A 23,934-nucleotide genomic window follows, 5' to 3' on the forward strand; every position below is an offset into this window, starting at 1 on the left:
ATTTTATTGTAAAATTCAATCAACGCAATCATCGCAATAAACACTATTTATGTTCACTATAACCCCAATATTGTCAACATACCAGCCTGAACATAGTATTTTTCAATTAGTGGTCTGTATATAATGTTTTTTTAAAACACGTGTATATATACACATACACACACATACACATAAATTCCTTCTTAAATGTTGGTTATAAGCACCAATCTTTTGAAAGAGTTATCCACCTCGCAATGTTTTGAAATACAGGCTTTTATTTTGAAGGTTTCTCATTACCATAGAAAAGTGACGTCACTAGTGCTGCTGGCAGAATAGTAGTCCAGGCGACGTACGTAGAGAATAAAAGATTGAACACCATGCCTTTTGACTTTACTCTTGATTCTTAGCAAAGGTGGGTGACTTTACTGGCTGGACAAATGGGTCAAATTCGATCAACTGCGATTCGTCCCAGAGAAACGCCAAACTGTTGAGGACTAATTTCTTCAGGACTCGAGAAGATTTGACACAACAGCGATTTTCGCTCATGCATGAGTATTTTGATGGAAGATTCCATATAATTTCTTATTCGACTAAAACAGGCCAGACGAACAAAAACAGTATAAGCTTTCCATTTCTATATGAGGAACATTTCAGTTTTGTGAAATGCCAGTAACCTAGGCAAAACCGGTTGATGTACTGCCCGGTACGAGGATAGAACTGTCGTCGTTTACCTTTACGAAAAATAAGGGAAAAAAGGCCACCAAGTTGAAGAATTAAGGTGTCAATCTCAAGAACGAGACTGAAGAATGGCAGCCAGTTTGTCAGCGGAGGAAGAACAGGTAATTTTGAAAACAATGCAAAATATTTGATCATCTATACCGCGGTTAGAAATCCTATTGTTGTGTGTCAAGTAAGTTGCATTCCAGGTAGCCTACCATAGCCATAATCCGACTTTCGTTCATTTTTTCTCACTAGTCTGAATGGTGTGGTACAATATGCTAGCCCAATAATTTACTGTTAATACGAGCCTACCGTTACTGTAGCAGGCCATTGGATTCCATGAAAATACGACGCCACGCATTGGCGTGAGTAACCGGAAGTGTTGTCGAATCCAACGGTTTGTTTTAGCATTAGCTAGCCTAGAATGCATTGCTGAAGACAATTGAAGTTTTAATTAAAATCTAGCAGTATTTAATTGTTCTCAATGTATAATTAGGAGTACAGCGCCCTCTCCCATCCCTGGATTCAGGTACGTTTAACGAGCCATCACCCGCCGACTCCGCGGTGTCCTGATCACGGCACCCTGCAGTTCAGACCTTAAAGGGAAAATGTAATTACAACGACCTTAATGTCTGACTCTATAGGCTACCTACACCACTGCAAGTTATGCTCTTAAATGGTTAAATTGTTGCGACGCAGGCATCCCAATTACAAACATTGTATACATTTATGGCACAGGCCTTTACATTGTCGCATACGTTGGCGATGCTTCTAACAGGGAAATTCAAAATATTACAATGGATTGTTTATGATGTATTAAAGCTAGTGAAAAACACAATTGAAACTTGATTTCCGCGAATGTAGACAGTCTATCAAATGCTATAGCATTACAAACGAACAGTATAAGGGGCGGCAGGTGGTCCAGTAACCGTAATGTTGCTAGTTCGAATCCCCGAGCTGAAAAGGTAAAAATCTTCGTTCTGCCCCTGAACAAGGCAGTTAGCCTACGAACAGTGGGTTGTCATTGTAAATAAGGATTTGTTCTGAAATGACTTGCCTAGTTACATTAAATAAGGGCAAGAATCTCAAAAGCAATGATTTGTGCGCACACTTTATATTTGCATTGATGCACTTAGCCCACACATCCCATGCCACACAACAACAATATGGCTAGTACAGGTCAATATATCCATGCCAAGCTGCTGCCTCTGTATTAAAAAAACCCAGGGTTTATAAGGCAGGGAACTGATTATATAATGATAGGCTATCTATTGCTAGAGTGGTATTGTCCATATGATTAACATTTATCCACAGCATAAAAAGGAGCTGGTATGCTATAAAGGCTGACGTCCCTTTTTCCAGCCTGTTGCTAATGATGCCTTTTACACTTTCCAGGCCCTAATCCCATTTCCCATTCTCCGTGGCTCATCTGGCCGGCAGGCAGTAAGTCTTATCTGGGGACTTCATTTCCTCTGCGGGCCCAGCCATGGTGGAGGGCTGAACGCCTGTAGGCTGGGTTATTAGAACCTCGTTCTGGTTGTGTCCGGTTGTAACAGGAGGCCTCTGGGGGCCTGCTAGTATGGTGGAACTTCACTTATAGGCAGCTGTTAAAAACATTTCCACTGGAGTGATGCTGCTGTTGTGGGGATACTTTGTGTGTGTATGTTGGGGGAGGGGGCAGGCAGTCAGTCGGCTCCCAGGAAGCTTAACAGGAAGAAAGAGCGAGTGGGGGATAGAAAGAATGACGCACGAGACTTCCTGTTAGGATCGACTTGTGCCAAATGGGACTGAACGGAATAGGATGGCACTCTCCACATATGGCTAATGTCGAAGTGCCTCAGCAATAATCATGTTGCATATGAATCATCTTTAACATTTCTAAATTTAACAGCTCATACATTTGGCAAGTCTATAAGTCCTGGCTGGTTTCTTTTAGATTCTGGCCTGTATATCCTAGTAGTGATGCACGGTACACCAACATTTCTGTAGTTCTTCAAAACGGTTTCTCGTGGCGTCTACTGATTTGAGAGGATCAAGTCTATCAGCACAGCTGATCCTTTTATAGTGCGAGTACACCGTTCATGCCTCCTCTTGCCTGCCTGTGCTACTTACTCATTGCTAGCTGTAGCCTGCCATGAGGAACCACTGATCTCACTGGGAGTCTGTACTGCATCGCCACTTATGCTGCACAGAAGTTAACACACTTGAATAATGCAACATGGCATGTAGAAATGTTGAAACTGTTCATTTCTGACTGTTCCCAAAACAATGTCGAGTACAGGTTAGAACACTGCATACAATGGGAAGCAGATACCGATAGCTTTCCTTGCTAGCTTTCAGCTGAAGCCAACATCAATTCACTACTCTTGTACCTTGTTTGTGTATGGAAAGATGTTTTTAAAGGGTAAGTTCACCCAAAAACACATCTGGGACATTTATAACACCTGCCTGGCTGTTTGTCAGTACCCTAGACAGTTTTTAGGTCCGTTGTTTGAGTATTTAGATTTGTGGTTTTATATAAAAATGCTGAATTTTCTAAATGACCAAAAATGCATGTATGCCATTTTTTTTGTCACATGCTTTGTAAACAACAGGTGGAGACTAACAGTGAAATGCTTACTTACAGGCAATGTTCCCTCTAAGCTTTGCGTGTGCAGTAGCCCCAAGACTGACATGCTGAAATATCAGCCCACTGAGAGAAGCAACAGATTGTACTTCAATCAACTTTTCTAGAACAGTGGTCACCAACCTGTTGCTCACGATCAACTGGTTGATCTCCAATGCATTCCTAGTTGGATCGGCAAACATTTCTGTAAAAAATAATAATGGAGCAATGACGCTTTGAGTTCCTATTTTTTTTAAAATTCTCTCTGGCTTTTGCGGAAGGCGCACCCGATTCAGCTGCCTTGCACTCCAGGAACGCAAACTGTTGCCATTTTGAACCATTTAATGTGTCTGACGGTACAAAGGTACAAAATCTGTCGTTCTGCCCCTGAACAGGCAGTTAACCCACTGTTCCTAGGCCGTCATTGAAAATAAGAATTTGTTCTTAACTGACTTGCCTAGTAAAATAAAGGTGTTAAAAAAAACAACAAAACAAAACACTGCATTTCAGGTTGGCACAGAGATCCAATCAAGTGCACTATAGGCCTACCACTGGCCAATCGGATGGCTCAGATGACCGTGTCTGCAGTAATGTAGCAGGCATAAAAGAAAGCTACAGCAAAGTTTATACTGAGATTTTTACAACCATGACTAGAGACTGTCCACAAATACAGCAAAGAAATGTTTTTGAGTGCGTTCTTAGCGCTGTCAACATTGTGTTCAACACTTTTAATATATGTATATTATATTAATATATAATATATGTTCTTCCTATTTCCAGTCAGCACTGCAATAATGAGTAGGAAAGTGTAACTACAGTGCATTCGGAAAGTATTCAGACACCTTTTTCTACAACTTTAATATCACATTTACATAAGTATTCAGACCCTTTACTCTGTGCTTTGATGAAGCCCCTTTTGGCAGCGATCACATCCTCGTCTTCTTGGGTACGACGCTACAAGCTTGGCATGCCTGTATTTGGAGTTTTTCCCCATTCTTCTCTGCAGACCCTCTCAAGCTCTCAGGTTGGATGGGGAGTGTCACTGCAACGCTTTTTACAGGTCTCTCCAGAGACATCTGATTGGGCTCTGGCTGGGTCACTCAAGGACATTGAGACTTTTCCCGAAACCACGCCTGCGCTGTCTTGGCTGTGTGCTTAGGGTTGTTTTCCTTTTGGAAAGCCGATATGAGCAAGACCTTTTTAAACAGGTGAACATTCCTCAAGGCTGTGGGGCTAGACTGATTACCAGGACGTGTACTCAAAGCATGCACGGACCAACTGGCAAGTGTCGACCGATTTATGATTTTTCAATGGAGATGGCGATTTATTGGAGAACCAAAAAAAGCCGATACCGATTAATCTGCATTATTTTTTTAGATGTATATTAATGATAATTACAACAATACTGAATTATTTTATCTTAATATAGTACATCAATAAAATCCATTTAGCCTCAAATAAATAATGAAACATTTTCAATTTGGTTTAAATAATGCAAAAACAAAGTGTTGGAGAAAGTAAAAGTGCAATATGTGCCATGTAAAAAAGCCAACGTTTAAGTTCCTTGCTCAGAACATGAAAACATATGCAAGCTGGTGGTTCCTTTTAACATGAGTCTTCAATATTCCCAGGTAAGAAGTTTTAGGTTGTAGTTATTATAGGACTATTTCTCTCTACACCATTTGTATTTCATATACCTTTGACTATTGGATGTTCTAATAGGTACTTTAGTATTGCCAGCGTAATCTCGGGAGTTGATAGGCTTGAAGTCATAAACAGCGCAATGCTTGAAGCACAGCGAAGAGCTGCTGGCAAATGCAGGAAAGTGCTGTTTGAATGAATGCTTACGAGCCTGCTGCTGCCTACCACCGCTCAGACTGCTCTATCAAATCATAGACCTAATTCTAATATAATAACACCAAAATACGAGCCGTAGGTTATTTAATATGGTCAAATCCGGAAACTATCATTTTGAAAACGAAACGTTTATTCTTTCAGTGAAATACAGAACCGTTCCATATTATATCTAAAGGGTGGCATCCCTAAGTCTAAATATTGCTGTTACATTGCACAACCATCAATGTTATGTCATAATTATGTACAATTCTGGCAAATTAATTACGGTCTTTATTAGGAAGAAATAGTCTTCACACAGTTCGCAACTAGCCAGGCGGCCTAAACGGCTCCATATACCCTGACTCTGCTTGCACAGAACGCAAGAGAGGTGACACAATTTCTCTCGTTAAAATAAATTCATGTTAGCAGGCAATATTAACTAAATATGCAGGTTTAAAAATGTATACTTGTGTATTGATCTTAAGAGAGGCATTGATGGTTAGGTACACATTGGTGCAACGACAGTGCTTTTTTTTCACGAATGTGCTTGTTAATAGATCACCCATTTGGCAAAGAAGGCTGTTATTTGATGATAAATTAACAGGCACCGCATTGATTATATGCAACGCAGGACAAGAGAAACTAGTAATATCATCAACCATGTGTAGTTAACTAGTGATCATGTTGAGATTGTTTATTTATAAGATAAGTTTATGCTAGCTAGCACCTTACCTTGGCTCCTTGCTGTACTCTCATAACCGGTAGTCAGCCTGTCTCCCCGTGGAGTGCAATGTAATCGGCCATAATCGGTGTCCAAAAATGCTGATTACCGATTGTTATATGAACTTGAAATCGGCCATGCCGATTAATCGGTCAACCTCTTGTCTTCACTGACATTTTCACCCTCTCCCTGACCGAGTCTGTAATACCTACATGTTTCAATCAGACCACCATAGTCCCTGTGCCCAAGAAAGGGAATTACTACTGCCCTGTAGCAGTATAGATGTGAGTGCTACGGGGTGATAGTCCCTGTGCCCATGAACAACAAGGGAACTTATGGTGGTCTGCTTTAAACATGAAGATATTAGACTGGGTCAGGGAGAGGTTGAAAATGTCAGTGAAGACACTTGCTAGCTGGTCAGCGCATGCTCTGAATGCGTATCCTGGTAAACCGTCTCGCCCCGCGGCCTTGTGAATGTTTACCTGTTTTAAAAGGTCTTTCTCATATTGGCTACAGAGTGTGAGATCACAGTTGTCTGGAACAGCTGATGCTCTCATGCATGGTTCAGTGTTGCTTGCCTTTGAAGCAAGCAGAGAAGGCATTTAGCTCATCTGGCAGATTCGTGTCACTTGGCAGCCTGTGGCTGGGTTTCCCTTTGTAATCTGTGATAGTTTGCAAGCCCTGCCACATCCGATGAGAGTCTAAGCCAGCATAATCAGATTAGATTTTACATGCTGACCAGACCGGACACATCAGTTTGAAATCCATGTTCACACTGCTCGCGCACGCCAACGAGCGTCTGCGATGCCAAGGGGTAAAATAGAAGTAATTCCTATTTCTGACGCAGATCGCGCTGCAAGTCCTGCCTCTCCCATCTCCTCATTGGTTTATAGAAGCAGGTACCCACGTGCCATATCCTCATTGGTTATACCCACGTGGGTGATTGAAAGATGAAATGTTTTGCCGGTTGTCGTAGTACTAATATGAAAGTGTAGATGCCAATCACCATATAAGTTCAAAGAAAGCCTGGAAGGAGGAGAGATGAATCGAAACGATTCAGTTGTCCGTTTTATGTGTGGATTAGTTGTCGGAGTAGAGGACCTTGTGCATTTCAGGTAAAATAACAACTCGATGTTTATATCCCAGGACAAATTAGCTAGCAACAGCAAGCTAGCTAAATAGGACAAATTAGCCAGCAAGTGCAAGCAAACGAGCTAAATTGCCATACATGTTTAATGCTTTTTTTTGACCTGTCCGCAAATGTCATTCGTTCAGAGGTTGTTTTGATATTTGAACCTGTGTCGTGATCGCGTTTGGTGTAGGGGGACAAAATAAATGTGTGCACAATGGCGCACGCGCGCAGCCGGTTAGGGTTCCGTGTTAGTCCCGTATTGACACTTTGCCTGTTGCTTGCTCATCGGAGGTCGTAACGGTATTTTTATAGGTGTCCCGCTCCTTGAAGGTGTAAGCTCAGTGCGGATGTTGCTTATAATCTATGGCTTCTGGTTGGGATGTACAGTCACTGTGGGGATGTCGTCGATGCACTTATTCATGAAGCTGGTGACACCTCAATGTTATCAGATGAATCCCGGAGCATATTCCAGTCCTGTAGCTTAGCATCCGCTTCATCGGACCACTTCCACATTGAGCATGTGACTGGTACTTCTTGTAAGCAGGATTCAAGCGGATAAAGTTACCGTCAGCTTTGCCGAAGGGAGGGCAAGGGACAGCCTTTCATGTATTTTGTGTGGAGTAAGGGTGAGCTAGAGTCTGTTTCCTCTAGTTGCACAGGTGACATGCTGGTAAAACAGATTTTAGTTTCTCTTTGTTAAAATCACTGGCCACGAGAACTGCTGGATCTACATTTTGTCTGCTTACGGCCCTATACAGCATTGGTTTGTGGTGGTAAGTGGAGAACTATGAAAAAATAACTCTCTTCATAAATAATAGGTATTCTAACTCGGGTGAGCAAAAACTCAAAACTTGCGCACCAGCTGTTAACAAAGAGATTCTGAAACTTCTACAAACATGGAGCATTGGTACATTGTGGGAGGCAACCCATCTGTCTAGAGACTAATCGGACGATGTTGGCCTTTTACGGATAGCGGACGATTATTGGGTGAAATTATGATAGTCAAATTGATTTAATATCTCTTGCTTATCTGAACACGTGGCCATTCTCATGCTGCTAATGCTGTATCATTATTGTCACAATGTAAGAAATCAACATTTTGAAGCATATATAACTACTGGGACTACTGCTCTTATGGATGGCAATGTTCATGCTGTAAAACAGTAGTGGTACATCTTCTGATCTATCAGACGGTTTTGTTCCCCCACCCCAAAAAAATCAATCAGACCCAGAACTTATCGTTCAGGCTCTAATATGAACTCAGTCACTGGTGGTTCGTATAGCTTTCAGACTTGTGAAATGGCCAGTCTCTCATGTCTACTCGCTTGATATTGATCTCCTCTGGCCCTTGTTACAGCATATAGCCAGTCCCCCCTCTCCATGTGAACCAAGGAACTCACTGAATATGGTCCTAACTACTACTGTCAGGTACAGTCAAGTTTCTGCGCTTTCATTTGTCTATCTTAGCCTTTTAAGGAGACGCAACAGACTGGGCAGAGTGTGTGACCTGTTCCTAGAGCAAGCAGTCATTTTTGCTTTTCTGCAGATGGAGCTAGATCCGTAAGAAAATGACTCTGTGAGGATGGACACTTTTTGCTTTTATTGCAACATGTGTAACCCAGCAGAACCACCATTTGAGGAACAACATACTGAATCCTCTACAATGTGTAAATATTTGCGTGTATCCTCTTGATTCACAGAATTTGCCTGCGCCAAAACATTTTTCTTCGAAGTAGAACATTTTGGGTTGGTGACACACAGGGTCCATAGAATACTTTTTTAGGAATCCATTCATGCACTTAGCTACCTTCTCTAATTCAGGTGAACTATCTTGACGTAACAGGTCAGTAATGGGTCCAACTCTTGGTGCATGTTCAAGTGAACTGTGAAGGTTAAAAGTTTTGGTGAACCAGAAAGTTATTCTAGAGGTAGGTTACATTTGAATAGTTTATCCATGCACAAACACCTGTTTTTAGTCCCTCAATAACATTGTAATTTAATGGGCCTATGGGTGAGTCTGAGAGCATATTCGGTGTCCTTGAGTATCTCAATTTGTAGTGGTCCTTTATTGAATCCTGGTTGTTGGGCTCTTTTGGATCATGATAATAGCATTCCTTCATCTTCTCTGGGAGTCCAGGGTTCCTGGTGGTATTTTGAGTCGAGCCAGACTGGTATTATTGGCCCATTTGTTGTCTTTTACTCGACTATCTATATATATATATATATATATATATATATATATATATATATATATATATACACACACACATACTTTTAAAAAAAAAATATCGTATCAGTTTTTATACAATTGATATTTATCTAGGAAGAAAAAAAAAAAAGATCATACTATTTAGAGCACTTTAAAATGTACTGATAATCTGATTTAGATATTGAGGCCCACCTCCTTTAAACACCACCTGTAACCAGAGGAAATGCTTTTTCCGTGAAATTTCTAAAAGAGCCGGGCCAATATCGTGACATTCTTGGATTTACCAGTTAAAAGAATCGACTGATACACAGAAACGAAGATGAGAATTAAAGAACTACACGGTGAAAACACAATACAGCAACACGGTGCAATTTCTTTTTTCAACAATTACAAGTTGGCTTTCTCCTCAGCTTTTAGCTGTTTTAATAGTGCAGGAGCCCCTGACACTCACCAGTTTGTCTTCGAAAGCCTGGGCTTTGCAAGAGGAGGACGGTGGCATCCTGTCCTTTTTAGCTCTGCTCATCAGTAGCTTTTTGTATTCTTGAAGAGCCTGACTTGACTACCCCCCCTCTCACTGGCTGGAGAAGTGGAACTCTTGCTTTGAGCTTTCATTTCCCCCCTTGGGCTTCTGTGACAGCTTGCTGGTGCTGCCTGGCTGGGCTCGTCAAAGAGAATGTCCGGAAGCCTTTAGGGAGGACATGGATGGACCTAGAAGGCGTGCACAGTTAGATTGGTCTATTTTCTAGTTGAAACATGATATAATGGGGGTCTCTAGTGCCTTTTCACACTACTGTAGGTTTTACAAATAAACAAAATCAGTAGTATCTTCATTAGATTTTGCAGCTACTCTTCCTTGGGTCCTCAAAAAACAAACCATTGCAAGTAACAAAACGCTGATAGTCCCACAAAGGTAAAATACAACAATATACAAACAATACATCATAGAAAATACAGAACAGAATGAATATATAGTGTTATGAAACCCTTTTTGTCCAAATGTGTTTCTTTTGAATATTTTAGTGAATGGATAATGGGGAAGTTTAAAGCTTTGAATTAGCTCCTTCAGGCCTGGTGTTTAGAGGGAAAGATGGCATGATATGAGGGACCGGAAGTTAATGGTCCACCTTGACGATTGCCCCGTCAGCTCCAATAGCACATAGCTAATGTTATTTTTCATAGCATTCTTCTATAAAACATTTATGCACATCACTTTTTCTCTTTTAAAAACATTGTTGGTTCAAATCTCTACTCAACCTTGTAGTTCATAAATAACGCTTAGATAACTGAGCAGAGTGCTGAAATGGAATTGTTCACAGTTATGTGATTGGTAAATCAACAAGGGAGGGGAGGGGGGGGGACAGTCCCAGGCAGTGTTCATGTATCTAAAGTACATTTTGCTTAACCATCTTATTGGCCAAGGCGTCTGTTTGGTGTGCGCACATGGGTGTGCGTGAAATCTACATCCACAGGGCTCTACAGTGCAACCATTTTACTTGCATATAGCCTAAATGTTTTGCTGTGTGACCTGGAATTTTGCGCCTAGACAAATTTGATAGATTCCAGCTTTATTACCCCATATTTCTTTGTGTGCTTACACTTTTCAATTTAGGCGCACACATTCTCCTTGTTTAAAATGTTTTTTAAAGTTGGCCCCTGTTGGTTCGACCTGGGTGTGGGGTGCTCCCTACCTGGCCATGGACCCCTAGTACCCCCCTGAAACCATTTAGAGCCATATTAAAAATACGCTCCTGGTAACCCGTTCAATTGCCAGGTGCACGGCTGTCCATTTGCAATGTCTTACAATGGACATTTACCAACATGAATTGGACATGCTCTAATGTACTGTAGAAATGCTCAATTGACTGGCTCGTTGAACTCTGGATGGCCGAGCAGTGATAGTGGTTCCTGTCCATCGCTCGTCTCCATCGCTCGTTGATTTCAGCCTGTCCATTTGGTGATAGTAAATACATTGGAAATGTACACTGTCCATTTGCAATATAAAATGTACAATGCCAATATATTATACTGTCATCAAGTCAGTCAATAAGATATCATATTGACACCAAACTCACTTTGTCCAACTCTTTTAATAGCCAGGATTCACATATTTCAGAGCTGGCCCACAATTCATAGTGCCTTCTGTTGAAACCATAAACCTTCAAAAACATGGTTATATTCATGCTGCGAGTCCTGTTCTGACATTGTGTAGACCTAGCTGAGGCGACCATGAGTTTCGGCTCGATTAAGGTCGTTCAGCAACGACCTTAATTAGTGCTGAAAATTCGCTTTTTCCGGGCGTTGCTACAGGGTCCATGAAAGAGCTATTGGACAAACTTAAGGCTCTGGTTTCAATGCACCTAGTCTTGTGATTTTGGGACATTTTTAAATGTTGTCATTTTCACAACGTTCAAAATTAATTGAAGTTATTGCAAATGGACAAGGCTTTTTCTCGGCCTGAGAACCTAGAGCCACAACTCACCGAAGCTCTAGAATCAAATCAAATGTATTTAAATAGCCCTTCTTACATCAGCTGATAACTCAAAGTGCTGTACAGAAACCCAGCCTAAAACCCCAAACGGCAAGCAATGCAGGTGTAGAAGCATGGTGGCTAGGAAACTCCCAGCATGGTCAAATAATAATCACAGTAGTTGTCGAGGGTGCAACAAGTCAGCACCTCAGGTGTAAATGTCAGTTGGCTTTTCATAGCCGATCATTAGGAGTATCTCTACCGCTCCTGCTGTCTCTAGAGAGTTGAAAACCACAGGTCTGGGACAGGTAGCATGTCCGGTGAACAGGTCGGGGTTCCTTAGCCGCAGGCAGAACAGTTAACTGGAGCAGCAGCACGGCCAGGTGGACTGGGGACAGCAAGGAGTCATCATGCCAGGTGGTCCTAGGGCTCAGATCCTCAGAGAGAGAAAGAGAATTAGAGAGCATACTTACATTCACATATTCACACAGGACACCAGATAAGACAGGAGAAGTACTCCAGATATAACAAACTGACCCTAGCCCCCCGACACAAACTACTGCAGCATAAATACTGGAGGCTGAGACGGGAGGGGTCAGGAGACACTGTGGCGCCATCTGATGACACCCCCAGACAGGGCCAAATAGGAAGGATATAACCCCACCCACTTTGCCAAAGCACTGCCCCCACACCACTAGAGGGATATCTTCAACCACCAACTTGCCATCCTGAGACAAGGCCGACTATAGCCCACAAAGATCTCCGCCACGGCACAACCCAAGGGGGGGTGCCAACCCGGACAGGAAGATCAAGTCAGTGACGCACCCCCCCTAGGGACGGCATGAAAGAGCACCAGTAAGCCAGTGACTCAGCCCCTGTAATAGGGTTAGAGGCAGAGAATCCCAGTGGAGAGTGGGGAACCAGCCAGGCAGAGACAGCAAGGGCGGTTTGTTGCTCCAGAGCCTTTCCGTTCACCTTCACACTCCTGGGCCAGACTACACTCAATCATATGACCCCCTGAGTCTTCAGTAAAGACTTAAAGATTGAGACCGAGTCTGTGTCTCTCACATGGGTAGGCAGACCATTCCATAAAAATGGAGCTCTATAGGAGAAAGCCCTGCCTCCAGCTGTTTGCTTAGAAATTCTAGGGACAATTAGGAGGCCTGCGTCTTGTGACCGTAGCGTACGTGTAGGTATGTACGGCAGGACCAAATCGGAAAGATGGGTAGGAGCAAGCCCATGTAATGCTTTGTAGGTTAGCAGTAAAACCTTGAAATCAGCCCTTGCCTTAACAGGAAGCCAGTGTAGGGAGGCTAGCACTGGAGTAATATGATCACGTTTTTTGATTCTAGTCAGGATTCTAGCAGCCGTATTTGGCACTAACTGAAGTTTATTTAGTGCTTTATCCGGGTAGCCGGAAAGTAGAGCATTGCAGTTGTCTAACCTAGAAGTGACAAAAGAATAGATGAATTTTTCTGCATCATTTTTGGACAAAGTTTCTGACTTTTGCAATGTTACATAGATGGAAAAAAGCTGTCCTTGAAACAGTCTTGATATGTTCGTCAAAAGAGAGATCAGGGTCCAGAGTAACGCTGAGGTCCTTCACAGTTTTATCTGAGACAACAGTACAACCAAGATTAATTGAAACAGAAGATCTCTGTTTTTTGGGACCTAAAACAAGCATCTCTGTTTTGTCCGAGTTTAAAAGTAGAACGTTTGCAGCCATCCACTTCCTTTTTTCTGAAACACAGGCTTCTAGCGAGGGCAATTTTGGGGCTTCACCATGTTTCATTGAAATGTACAGCTGTGTGTCATCCGCATAGCATGTTTTCAAATGACATCCCCAAGAGGTAAAATATATAGTGAAAACAATAGTGGTCCTAAAACGGAACCTTGAGGAACTCCGAAAATTACAGTTGATTTGTCAGAGGACAAACCATTCAGAGACAAACTGATATCTTTCCGACAGATAAGATCTAAACCAGGTCAGAACTTGTCCGTGTAGACCAATTTGGGTTTCCAATCTCTCCAAAAGAATGTGGTGATCGACGGTATCAAAAGCAGCACTAAGGTCTAGGAGCACGAGGACGGATGCAGTGCCTCGGTCTGACGCCATTTAAAGGTAATTTACCAAGTCAATGGCTACTGTAATGGCATTGAATAGAAAACTACAACAACAAAAAATCCTACTTCCTGAATTGATTTTTCTCAGGTTTTCGCCTGCCAAATCAGTTCTGTTATACTCACAGACATTATTTTAACAGTTTTGAAACTTTAGTGTTTTCTATCCAAATCTACTAATTCTATTCATATCTTCTGATCCTGAGTAGAAGGCAGTTTAATTTGGGCATGCTTTTCATCCAAAATTCCAAATGCTGCCCCCTACCCTAGAGAAGTTGAGGGTTAATTCCACACTTATCGGGAGGACCTTAGCAACATTCCTGTGGTTGCATTGTGCTTCTAACCTTAACGGTTCTGTTGCTGTCACCCAAAAGCACCTCAAATTTAGGTCAGGCTTCATTCCGGGCCTACTTTTGCACAGCCGCTGCAGTCAAACTAAGCGAGCTACATTCAAGTGGGGCATCAGGCCATCAGTCAATAAGATATCATTCTGACACCAAACTGATACATACTGACACCAAACCCACTTTGTCCAACTCGTTTAGAAGCCAACTATCACATTTCAGAGCCGTCCCAAAATTCACAGCGCCTTCTGTTAAAACCATAAAAAAAACTTAGAACGTAACTACGTTATCTGCAGGTCCAGTTCTGACATTATGTGTAGGCCTAGCTGAAGCGACTCCCGAGTTCGGAGACCGAGCAGCGACCTTAATTAGTGCTGAAAATGCACTTTTTCCGGGTGTTGTAACAGGATCCCTGAAATAGCTATCGGACAAACTTTTTCTGGGTCGAGGCGGTTTCAATGCACCTGGTCTTGTGATTTCTGGGACTTTTCTAAGTGTTGTCATTTTCGCACCGTTCAAAATGAATTGAGTTATTGCAAATGGACTAAGGTGTTCCTCGGCCTGAGAATCTTTTTAGAGCCACACAACTCACCATGCACTACCGACTGAAGCTCCAGAACAGGTTTATAAAATGTCACATCTCTAGGTCTGACGGTTCTTTGATAGTTTGAACACCGGTAACTATTGCAGGCTCTGTGTATGTAAACCCCACACTGTGTCACTCCACATTGACTGTGTGCCTTAACAGATTCGCCTTAACACGCCGCAACTGGATCTAACTTTTTTGAAGAAAAAAACACATTTGCTTAACCATCACCAAATGGACGTTGTACGATTTCTAGTAAATTACGATAGATAAATGGAAGTTTCTATTTTTCCTTACACCGTAGCTTTATGTACTTAGACTTGAAGCGGTCAAATTAGTGCTGTATTACCGTTTTCAACCTTTAATCCCAGAAAATGGGCATTCATTCAAAGAGCGTTGAGGCCTCGACGCCATCTTGTTTCTGGGCTAAAAGTACATTGGGCCAAACCTGTGCTCACGAGTTTCGTGTTCGAAGTCTTTTCCATTTTACGAGAAACGGCCATGTACGTTTAATGGTTTGACCATTTGCAATAAGCAGCTAGTCGCCATCTGGTGGAATTTTCCTGTACAGCAGAAAAATGTCAAAGAATTTAAACATCAGTCTCTCTGACATTTTAGTTTGACTTCCTGGAAAACCGTCCCCTGGGGGACAACTTGAGGCCGTCGGCCTATTTTAATAACACCCGCGGACATCTAGTAAGGGGCCGTACATTTGCAATGCGTCCCTTGTGTTGGTAGGTTTGATAGTCAGACATTATGGAATCCAGTTGTTCTGATTTTAGATTAATAGACCACTGTTGGAAGTACAGAAATGTGGAAGCAAAAAGTGCTACTGTACCTATAATTTGAATTTTTTTAAATTATGCTGTTTATTTTCACACACAGCCAAGTTAAGTCCCCACCCCCACCAAACACCCCTTCCTAAGTAAACCTATGGTGGCACTTTAAAGAGGAGGAAGGGCTCATGGTACTGGCTGTAACGGAATAAATGGAATGGTTTCCATGTTTTATACCATTACCTTTACGCCATTCCAGACATTATTATGAGCTGTCCTACCCTCTGTAGCCTCCTGTGAGATAGCATTTCATGTCATAGAAAGGTCATACATGCACCACTTCCTCATAGGATGTATCATGTTAAACTTGAGTTTCACTTATTCTAGTCTTTCATTTCTCCCTGGAGTGAGTACGTTGTGTGTGACCATCTCTCTCTGTGTGTATTTTTAGGCTACCAAGGAGTTTCTGGAGGAAATCAACAAGTGGACCACTCAGCATGGAGTGTCCCCCCTGTCCTGGGAAGTGGCCGTCAAGTTCCTCATGGCGCGCAAGTTCGACGTGCTCCGGGCCATCGAGCTCTTCCACAGCTACAGGGTGGGTGTGTGTGTGGGTGGGGCGTGCCAGTGGTTGCTGAACTAAACTTTTTAGAAAGATTTATTTTAATTAAAATGTTTTTTTTTCTCCTACATTTGAGGGGGAACATCCCCCTCTTCCTCTCTGGAAGAACCTCCTCTGGTCACATGCAGGTGTATGTACACATAAACACGACCGGAAACATGTCGGCGTGCACACATTTGGGCTTATATGATTGATGGTCATGACAGTGTTATAATGTATTTTCTACAAGTTATTTAAAATTAGAATTATTTTTTAAATGATTGAAGAATTTAAGAAACAAACTTTCAAACAGAAGGAAAACATTTTTTTGACACTTATGTAGGTGTCATAACCAGCCATAAAATAATGCAAAATGTTACAGCGGGTGTAAATATAGTGTCATGAAAAAGTGAAGTTGAGTGTTACAATATGCACTTTACTAGCAAAGTCTCCGGTAAGTGACGAAGTCCTTTCCATCTATGTAATGTATTACAGGTTATGGACAGGTGGATGACATGAGTTTGCCTCAACTCATGTGCTGAGCAGGTAGAGTTCAAGACCTACAGGCAGATGTGAGATGTAGGCTACTGAGGAAGCTTTGCATCGGTCAGTAGCCTACAGAGTAATTTGAGAAGAGTGCAATTGTTGAACCTATGTACATATTCTAAACCGTGTAACAGTTTTATGTAGAATAAACCATACTTTCCATAATACTGTAGAAGCAGTGTTCAGTTAAGAATAAATTCTCATTTACAATGACTGCCTAGGAACAGTGGGTTAACTGCCTTGTTCAGGGGCAGAACGACATATTTTTACCTTGTCAGCTCGATTCGATCTAGCAACTTTTCAGTTACTGAACCAACGCTCTAACCACTAGGCTATTTGCCGCCCCAGTAATATAACAATGTGCAAATAAATGTTTGAAGAGCACACAGCACCCAAGGTAATGGGTTCATGGGTTTTGTGCCTCGGATTGGACACAGTCTACTGTGCGCAAATGTGTAGGATAGACTATTGCGCAACGACCAATGCTATTTCTATTAATTTTATCAACTTAAAATTAATAATGGGCTTATTCACAATATGATCTGCTAATGAATAAAAAATGAAAACACTCCATGTTAGACCTGAATTTTAAACAATACAAGGGGCTTGAATTAGCCTACTTGAATTTGGAGTAGGCTGCCTACCTTGACAATCAGACATCTCCTCAGTGTGGTGTTTGAAAAGTCCGGGTTATTGTTGGAGCCAATTTATAAGTTGTCCTGCTCTCCTACAATTATCTGTGATTTCATTTAAAAAAAATGTTTTTGAGTGAAGTGTCCACTCGTTTTGTTTCCTGCCACTTCAGTTGAAGGGTGTTGTGGTAAATGTTGGCTTCAACTTGGGTTTCCAAACAAAGTCTTTCATAAAAAAAAAAGGGGGGGGGGGGGCCTGGTTTTTGTCACATTCTCTTTATAAAAACAGCGATGGTGTGACACATGGTGAGATTAATGCTTCAGCTATTCATAGCTTTGTGTGCCTGCGTCGGCCACATAGGCTACAGAGAAATCTCCTTGCATCCCATCTATTTTAGTCAGACAATGTCCACATTATTCTCACATACAGTACTTTAGAATGTAATCATAATTTGAATATAAATGCTTAGTGGTAATGGCCTACTTTTTTTCTTTTTTACGCTACATGCTTTTTTGGGGGAGGGGGATTCTGCTGTATATTAGGCCCTATATGTACCATTTTATAAAAATTATACAGTTGTATAACACTGAAGTCCTTCAATTAAGTGCTTGAGAAAGTCCTTGAATTTGACTTGCCAATGTCTGTATGAACCCTGCTTAAAGGATGTATAGTCCTAGGCCTATTTTGTATAGGTGGCGTAATGGGCTAATTTGCATATACAGTGCACTCAAAGTATGCGTACCGATATTTTGCGCATCCCTAGTAGTAAAGCTATACAGTGCCTTCGGAAAGTACTCGGATCCCATGACCTTTTTCAACATTTTGTTAGAGCCTTATTCTAAAATTGATTTAAATAAAAAGAAAATCCTCAGCAATCTACACACAATATCCCATAATGACAAAGCGAAAACGGGTTTTAAAAAATTAATAAAAATATCCATGAGATATTTCTACAACTTGATTTGGATTCCACCTGTAGTAGATTCAATTGATTGGACATGATTTTGGAAAGGCACACACCTGTCTGAGGTCACACAGTTGACCATGCATATCAGAGCAAAAACCAAGCCACGAGGTCGATGGAATTGTCCGTGGAGCGCATAGACAGGATTGTGTCGAGGCACAGATCTGGAGAAGAGTATCATAAAATGTCTGCAGCATTGACGGTCCCCAAGAACAGTGGCCTCCATTCTTAAATGGAAGACGTTTGGAACCACCAATACTCTTCCTAGAGCTGTCTGCCCAGCCAAACTAAGCAATCGGGGTAGAAGGGCTTTGGTTAGGGAGGACTAGGAAACTAGTCAGGATTGAGGGAAGGATGAACGGAGCAAAGTACAGAGATCCTTGACAGAAACCTGCTCCAGAGCACTTAGAAATTTGGCAAAAGTGGGCATGTAAGTAATCCATACCCATCTCTCCAGTAAATCGTGACAAACTCTCAACTCAGTTTTCGATGAGACCTGACTTAATGACCAAAAATGATCCTATTTACAGTTTGTAGTAAATTTTGGACACTAATTTGTTTGACACATATCGATGCCATATAGGTTAAAACCAGAGAAGTTGGTTCTAAAGGGCAGTTGACCTTTAATTAATCCTCCATTTGGACGGGGCTGTGTTTCGTCACTTTTGTGGACAAATGGCTCTAACTGTTGAACACAAAATGGGACTTGTCCATTCCAATCCACCACAGAAAATGGAAAGTTCCCAAATGTCTTGTTCTCCCTCTAATTTCCTGAATAGCAGCAGGATGTGGCTAGATTTTGCTGCTTGCATTAAGTCACTTAATCAGAGGTTTTTTTTAGTAGTGGTTGATTAAAAAAAAAATAATAATAATAATTAAGGACTGAATAATCTTGCCTCGTATGAATAAGTTTGTGTGAAAGGTGTTTGAAATGCCCATGTTTTACCTCTGCTTGAATGAAAGTGTTTGAGGTTGAGCTGTATTTGGCTTGTTGATGTGACACTCCTTTTTGTCTTTTTTTTGTGGTCCATAAAGGCAAATATAACTTCATTTGGTTCAAATGGTGACCTACAGGTACCTGCCAAATAATGGAAACACTTGCGTAAATGAGGGAAACAAAGTATATTGAAAGTCGGTGGTTCCACACAGGTGTGGTTCTACCTTTTATTTAACTAGACAAGTCAGTTAAGAACAAATTCAAATTTTCAATGACGGCCTAGGAACAGTGGGTTAACTGCCTTGTTCAGGGGCAGAACGACAGATTTTTACCTTGTCAACTCAGGGATTTGATCTTGCAACCTTTTCGGTTACAAGTCCAACACTCTAACCACTAGGATACCTGCCGCCCCAATTAACATCCCATCATGCTTAGGGTCATGTCTAAAAATGCTGGGCAGGCCATGTCTATGACAATGCCCTCATCCACAGGGCACGAGTGGTCATTCAATGGTTTGATGAGCATGAAAACAATGTAAATCATATGCCATGGCAGTCTGTCGCCAGATCTCAACCCAATTGAACACTGGAGAGGTGCCTTTTAACAGAGTTTTCCATCAACAAAACACCAAATTATGGTATTTCTTGTGGAGGATTGGTTTCACATTCCTCTGAGAGTTCCAGATACTTGTAGAATCTAAGCCAAGGTGCTTTGAAGCGGTTCTGGCTAGTCTATTGCACCTCTATTGTTCCTCAAGCAAGGGGGGGCTGATGACTTCACTAATTTTCCATTGAAACCACTCCTTGAATGCCCTACTCCTTGAAGTTTGCAGTTGTCTAAAAAAAACAGTATTTTGCACAAAACATATTTTTTTTACCCTTGAGTGTGTGAACTTTACTGTATTTGTACTTGGAATATTGCTTTTCAACAGTAAAAGTAAAATAATCGCTGCAGGAAACATCATAATATACAAGTAAACTAAAGGTTGAAATTACTGTGAATTTTACTCTAAATGTAATGGGGAGACACTTGGTTACTGTCATTATACAATTCAATTATTGTTTTAAAAAAAATCCAATCAGTAATGTGGAATTTCCAAGAAATCAAAACATTTTCTTGTCAATTTGAGAATCATTAAGCCTTTTTATATTAGCATTATGTCACACCAGAGGACAAATTCAAGGCTCTAATTTTTGTTAATTAAACTGGACAAAAAGGTGGCCACAACAATTTGAAGAAAATACATTTCTCCCATTTGTACTCACTGGTAGTGTGCTTTGTGTGCACTCTCACTAAATATCGAATGCTACTTTGCCCCGTAGGGCCACTAGTATATTGTCCCACATATTAATTCTATGGTGACTCCTCCTATAACTGTAAGCATGTTATGTAATACGTCATAGTCCTTTGTCCATGGGTATCCAATTGTTTTCCACGGTAGTCCATTGAAGCCTCTTGATCCGCGTGGAGCAAAACGGGAGACAAGGTAAAGGCGCTCTAGTCACTTGGGCAGGTAGTTCTTTGGAACTGTTATTGTAGTGTAGCCTACAAGGTTTCATTCACAGCTTCCCACAGGTATTTATAGCTTATCTGCTTCTATATCACGGTATCTCTGTAATATGACACATCCTAGCACTGAAGCAACACATCCTGAAGCTCATCTGTCAAATGGTTTATTTTCCTTTCTCTTTCCTTTCATCTAAACTTCCTTGTAATCACATGACGAGTGAAAGCACACTCGCTGGTAGGCGTTATCCATATCATTGCCTTCATCCGTCCAGCCTTTGATCAGTACAGATTAAGGAAAGGCCAGTCACTGAAGAGTTCTGAGACACTGTCTGGGATGAGGAATGGAGTTCTGTTTGCATCCTCCAGTCTTTTGCTCCTGCCTAGCACCAACACACCCAATTCAACAAATCAAGGTCTTAATTGAAGACTGATTAGCTTATCATTTGAATTCGTTGTGCTGGGCTGGAACAGAAGCAGACTTTTGCTCTGGCTCGGCACAAACACACCTGATTGGACTAATAGTAGCGGCCTACATTGAAGATGTAGGTGGATTTGAATCAAGTGTGTTTAGTGCTGGACTGGAACAAAAAGCATGCACACATTGCAACCCGAACACCTGTGTAGTGGATGGATGTTGTACTGTAGGCCTCACAGGCCTGATGTTCCCTTTTTAACTCTTTCTCATGTTTCTAGGAGACCCGTCTGAAAGAGGGCATTGTCAAACTACAGCCCCAGGAGGAACCTCTGCGCTCAGAACTGCTCAGTGGAAAGTTCACTGTGCTGGTGAGTCTAATAGTTTCAAGTTTTAATGTCACATGTACAGTTAAATGCCTTTCTTACAAGCTCTAACCCCAAAAATGCAGTAATCAATAATTTAATACTAAAAATGACAAGGTAGAACAAACACACAAGATCTAAAAAATAAGAACACAAATTAAGCATACTACATACAGGGTCAGTTCCAGTACCATATTTACAATGTGCAGGGATACTGGATTGATAGGGGTAAGGTGACTAGGCATCAGGATATATTATTAATAACAGAGTGGCAGCTGTGTGTTGGGCCCTGTGAGTGTGCATGGAAAAATAAGAAAATATAAAGGTCAACTCCGATATTTTGTTCGCTATTTAGTGGTCTTATGGCATGGGGATCAAAGCTGTTCAGGTGCTTGTTTGTGTCCGACTTGACTTCTGTGGCTTGGGTGGTTGGAGTCTTTAAAAACATTTTTTTTTATGATTTTCCAGGCCTTCCTTTTACACCGCCTAACTGTCCGCACCACACTGTAGCGCCATGCGATCGAGGACAGTGCTATTGTCATACCAAGTAGTGATGCAGCCAGTCAAGGTGCTCTCAATGGTACAGCTGTACAACTTTTTGAGGATTTTGAGAGCCCATGCCAAGCCTTTTCAACCTCCTGGGTGGGAAGAGGCGCTGTCGCGGCTTCTTCACGACTGTGTGTGCATTAAGTGCTTAGTGATTTGGACACCGAGGAACTTGAAGCTCTCAACGCGTTCCACTGCAGGCCCATTGATGGAGTTGTGCGTGGCCACACAGTCGTGGGTGAACAGGGAGTACAGGAGAGGAATAAGCACACATCCCTGTTAACCAATTGTGTGTGCCAAGAGTGTATGCCAGCTTTGGCAACCCTGTGCGTTTTCTCCTGCATCGTGCCTACTGAACATAGCCCAGATGCTGAAAAAGATGAACACTATAACAACTCCAGGACTAGACATTAAATTGGATATCCTCTGTCTATGGAGCAGCTAGTAGATGTTGTTTCCCTTCCTGTCACTCACTCCCCATTAGGAGGAAGCTCTCGTCAGGATGGGGAGACCTGCAGAGGAAATGCTCTTGAACTTTATTTTTATTTTACAGCTTTGAGATTTCTGGAGCTGTATGAGCTTGGGGGGGGGGGGGCGGCATATGCATAACCATGGTAGCAATTAAAAGGGAACCGTTTAGAGATTATGGGAAATTCTTAGACTAAAGGTACACTGTTGATTTAATGTGCATTTTACATTTTTGCTGCATTTGTTAAAATTACTCTGGATACATTCAGTAGTATGGTAATATGCTTGGAACATTTGGGGTAGGTGCAACAAGACAAAAAAAAGGGTTTGAGTGCGAGGTATAACTAACTGGCCACACACCTCCAGTGTGTACAGTTCCTAAGTAATTTCAATGCACTTTTATGACTCAGTCTTCAACTAAGGTTTTTTTGTTTCCTGAAAAGCTTCTACCCACAAGCCATAAGACTACTAAATAGTAGCTATTGGTTAGCTATTTAACTATCTGCATTGACAGACTCATCACATATGCTGTTGCTACTGTTTACTGTCTATCCTGTCGTCTGGTCACTTTATCCTGGAGTGACTTCAGAAATGATTTACACCCCTTCACTTTCTCCACATTTTGGTGTTACAAAGGGGGATTAAATGTTGTTTTTTCGATTTGTGTAACACTAATATACACTATATATACAAAAGTATATGGACATCCCTTCAAATTAGTGGATTTGGTTGACTTCAGCCACACCTGTTGCTGACAGGTGTATACAATTTGAACACACAGCCATGCAATCTCCATAGACGAACATTTGCAGTAGCTTGGCCTTACTGAAGCGCTCCGTGACTTTCAAAGTGGCACCATCATAGGATGCCACCATTCCAACAAGTCAGTTCGTCAAATTGTTGCACTGGTTAACTGAGTGCTGTTATTGTGAAGTGGAAACGTATAGGAGCAACAACGGCTCAGCCGAGAAGTGGTAGGCCACACAAGCTCACAGAACAAGACCGCCGAGTGCTGTAGCGTATAAAAATAGTCTGTCCTCGGTTGCAACACTCACTACCAAGTTTCAAACTGCCCCTGGAAGCAACGTCAGCACAATAACTGTTTGTCGGGAGCTTCATGAAATGGGTTTCCATGGCCGAGCAGCCGCACACAAGCCTAAGATCACTATGCCAAGCGTCAACTGGAGTGGTGTAACGTTCTCCACCATTGGAGTCTGGAGCAGTGGAAACACATTCTCTGGAGTGATGAATCACGCTTCACCATCTGGCAGTCCAGTCTGATGGACTAATCTGGGTTTGGTAGATGTCAGGAGAAAGCTACCTGCCCGACTGCTTAGTGCCAAATGTAAAGTTTGGTGGAGGAGCAATAATGGTCTAGGGCTGTGATATGGTTCGGGCTAGTCCCCTTGTTCCAGTGAAGGGAAATTAACGCTACAGCATACAATGACGTGCTAGATGAT

At 41.8% G+C, this 23,934-nt stretch overlaps 1 protein-coding gene across 2 annotated transcripts in view; it reads left to right on the plus strand.

Moving 5' to 3' along the window:
- The first annotated feature begins 274 nt into the window (after positions 1–274).
- The window catches only part of LOC139368392 (protein tyrosine phosphatase non-receptor type 9a), a 45,893-nt gene continuing 22,233 nt past the window's right edge, over positions 275–23,934 (plus strand). The window contains exons 1-4 of one of the 2 annotated variants that reach the window (XM_071107210.1): positions 1,156–1,228; positions 2,095–2,142; positions 15,948–16,091; positions 21,377–21,466. In XM_071107210.1, the coding sequence (XP_070963311.1) occupies positions 16,038–16,091; positions 21,377–21,466 (144 nt within the window). In that variant the 5' untranslated portion in view covers positions 1,156–1,228; positions 2,095–2,142; positions 15,948–16,037. Of the gene's footprint in view, positions 819–1,155; positions 1,229–2,094; positions 2,143–15,947; positions 16,092–21,376; positions 21,467–23,934 lie in introns of those variants that run through there. The other variant, XM_071107201.1, reaches the window with a different exon arrangement.

Source organism: Oncorhynchus clarkii, chromosome 2 (assembly GCF_045791955.1).
Source record: "Oncorhynchus clarkii lewisi isolate Uvic-CL-2024 chromosome 2, UVic_Ocla_1.0, whole genome shotgun sequence".
Classification (NCBI taxonomy): Eukaryota; Metazoa; Chordata; class Actinopteri; order Salmoniformes; family Salmonidae; genus Oncorhynchus; species Oncorhynchus clarkii.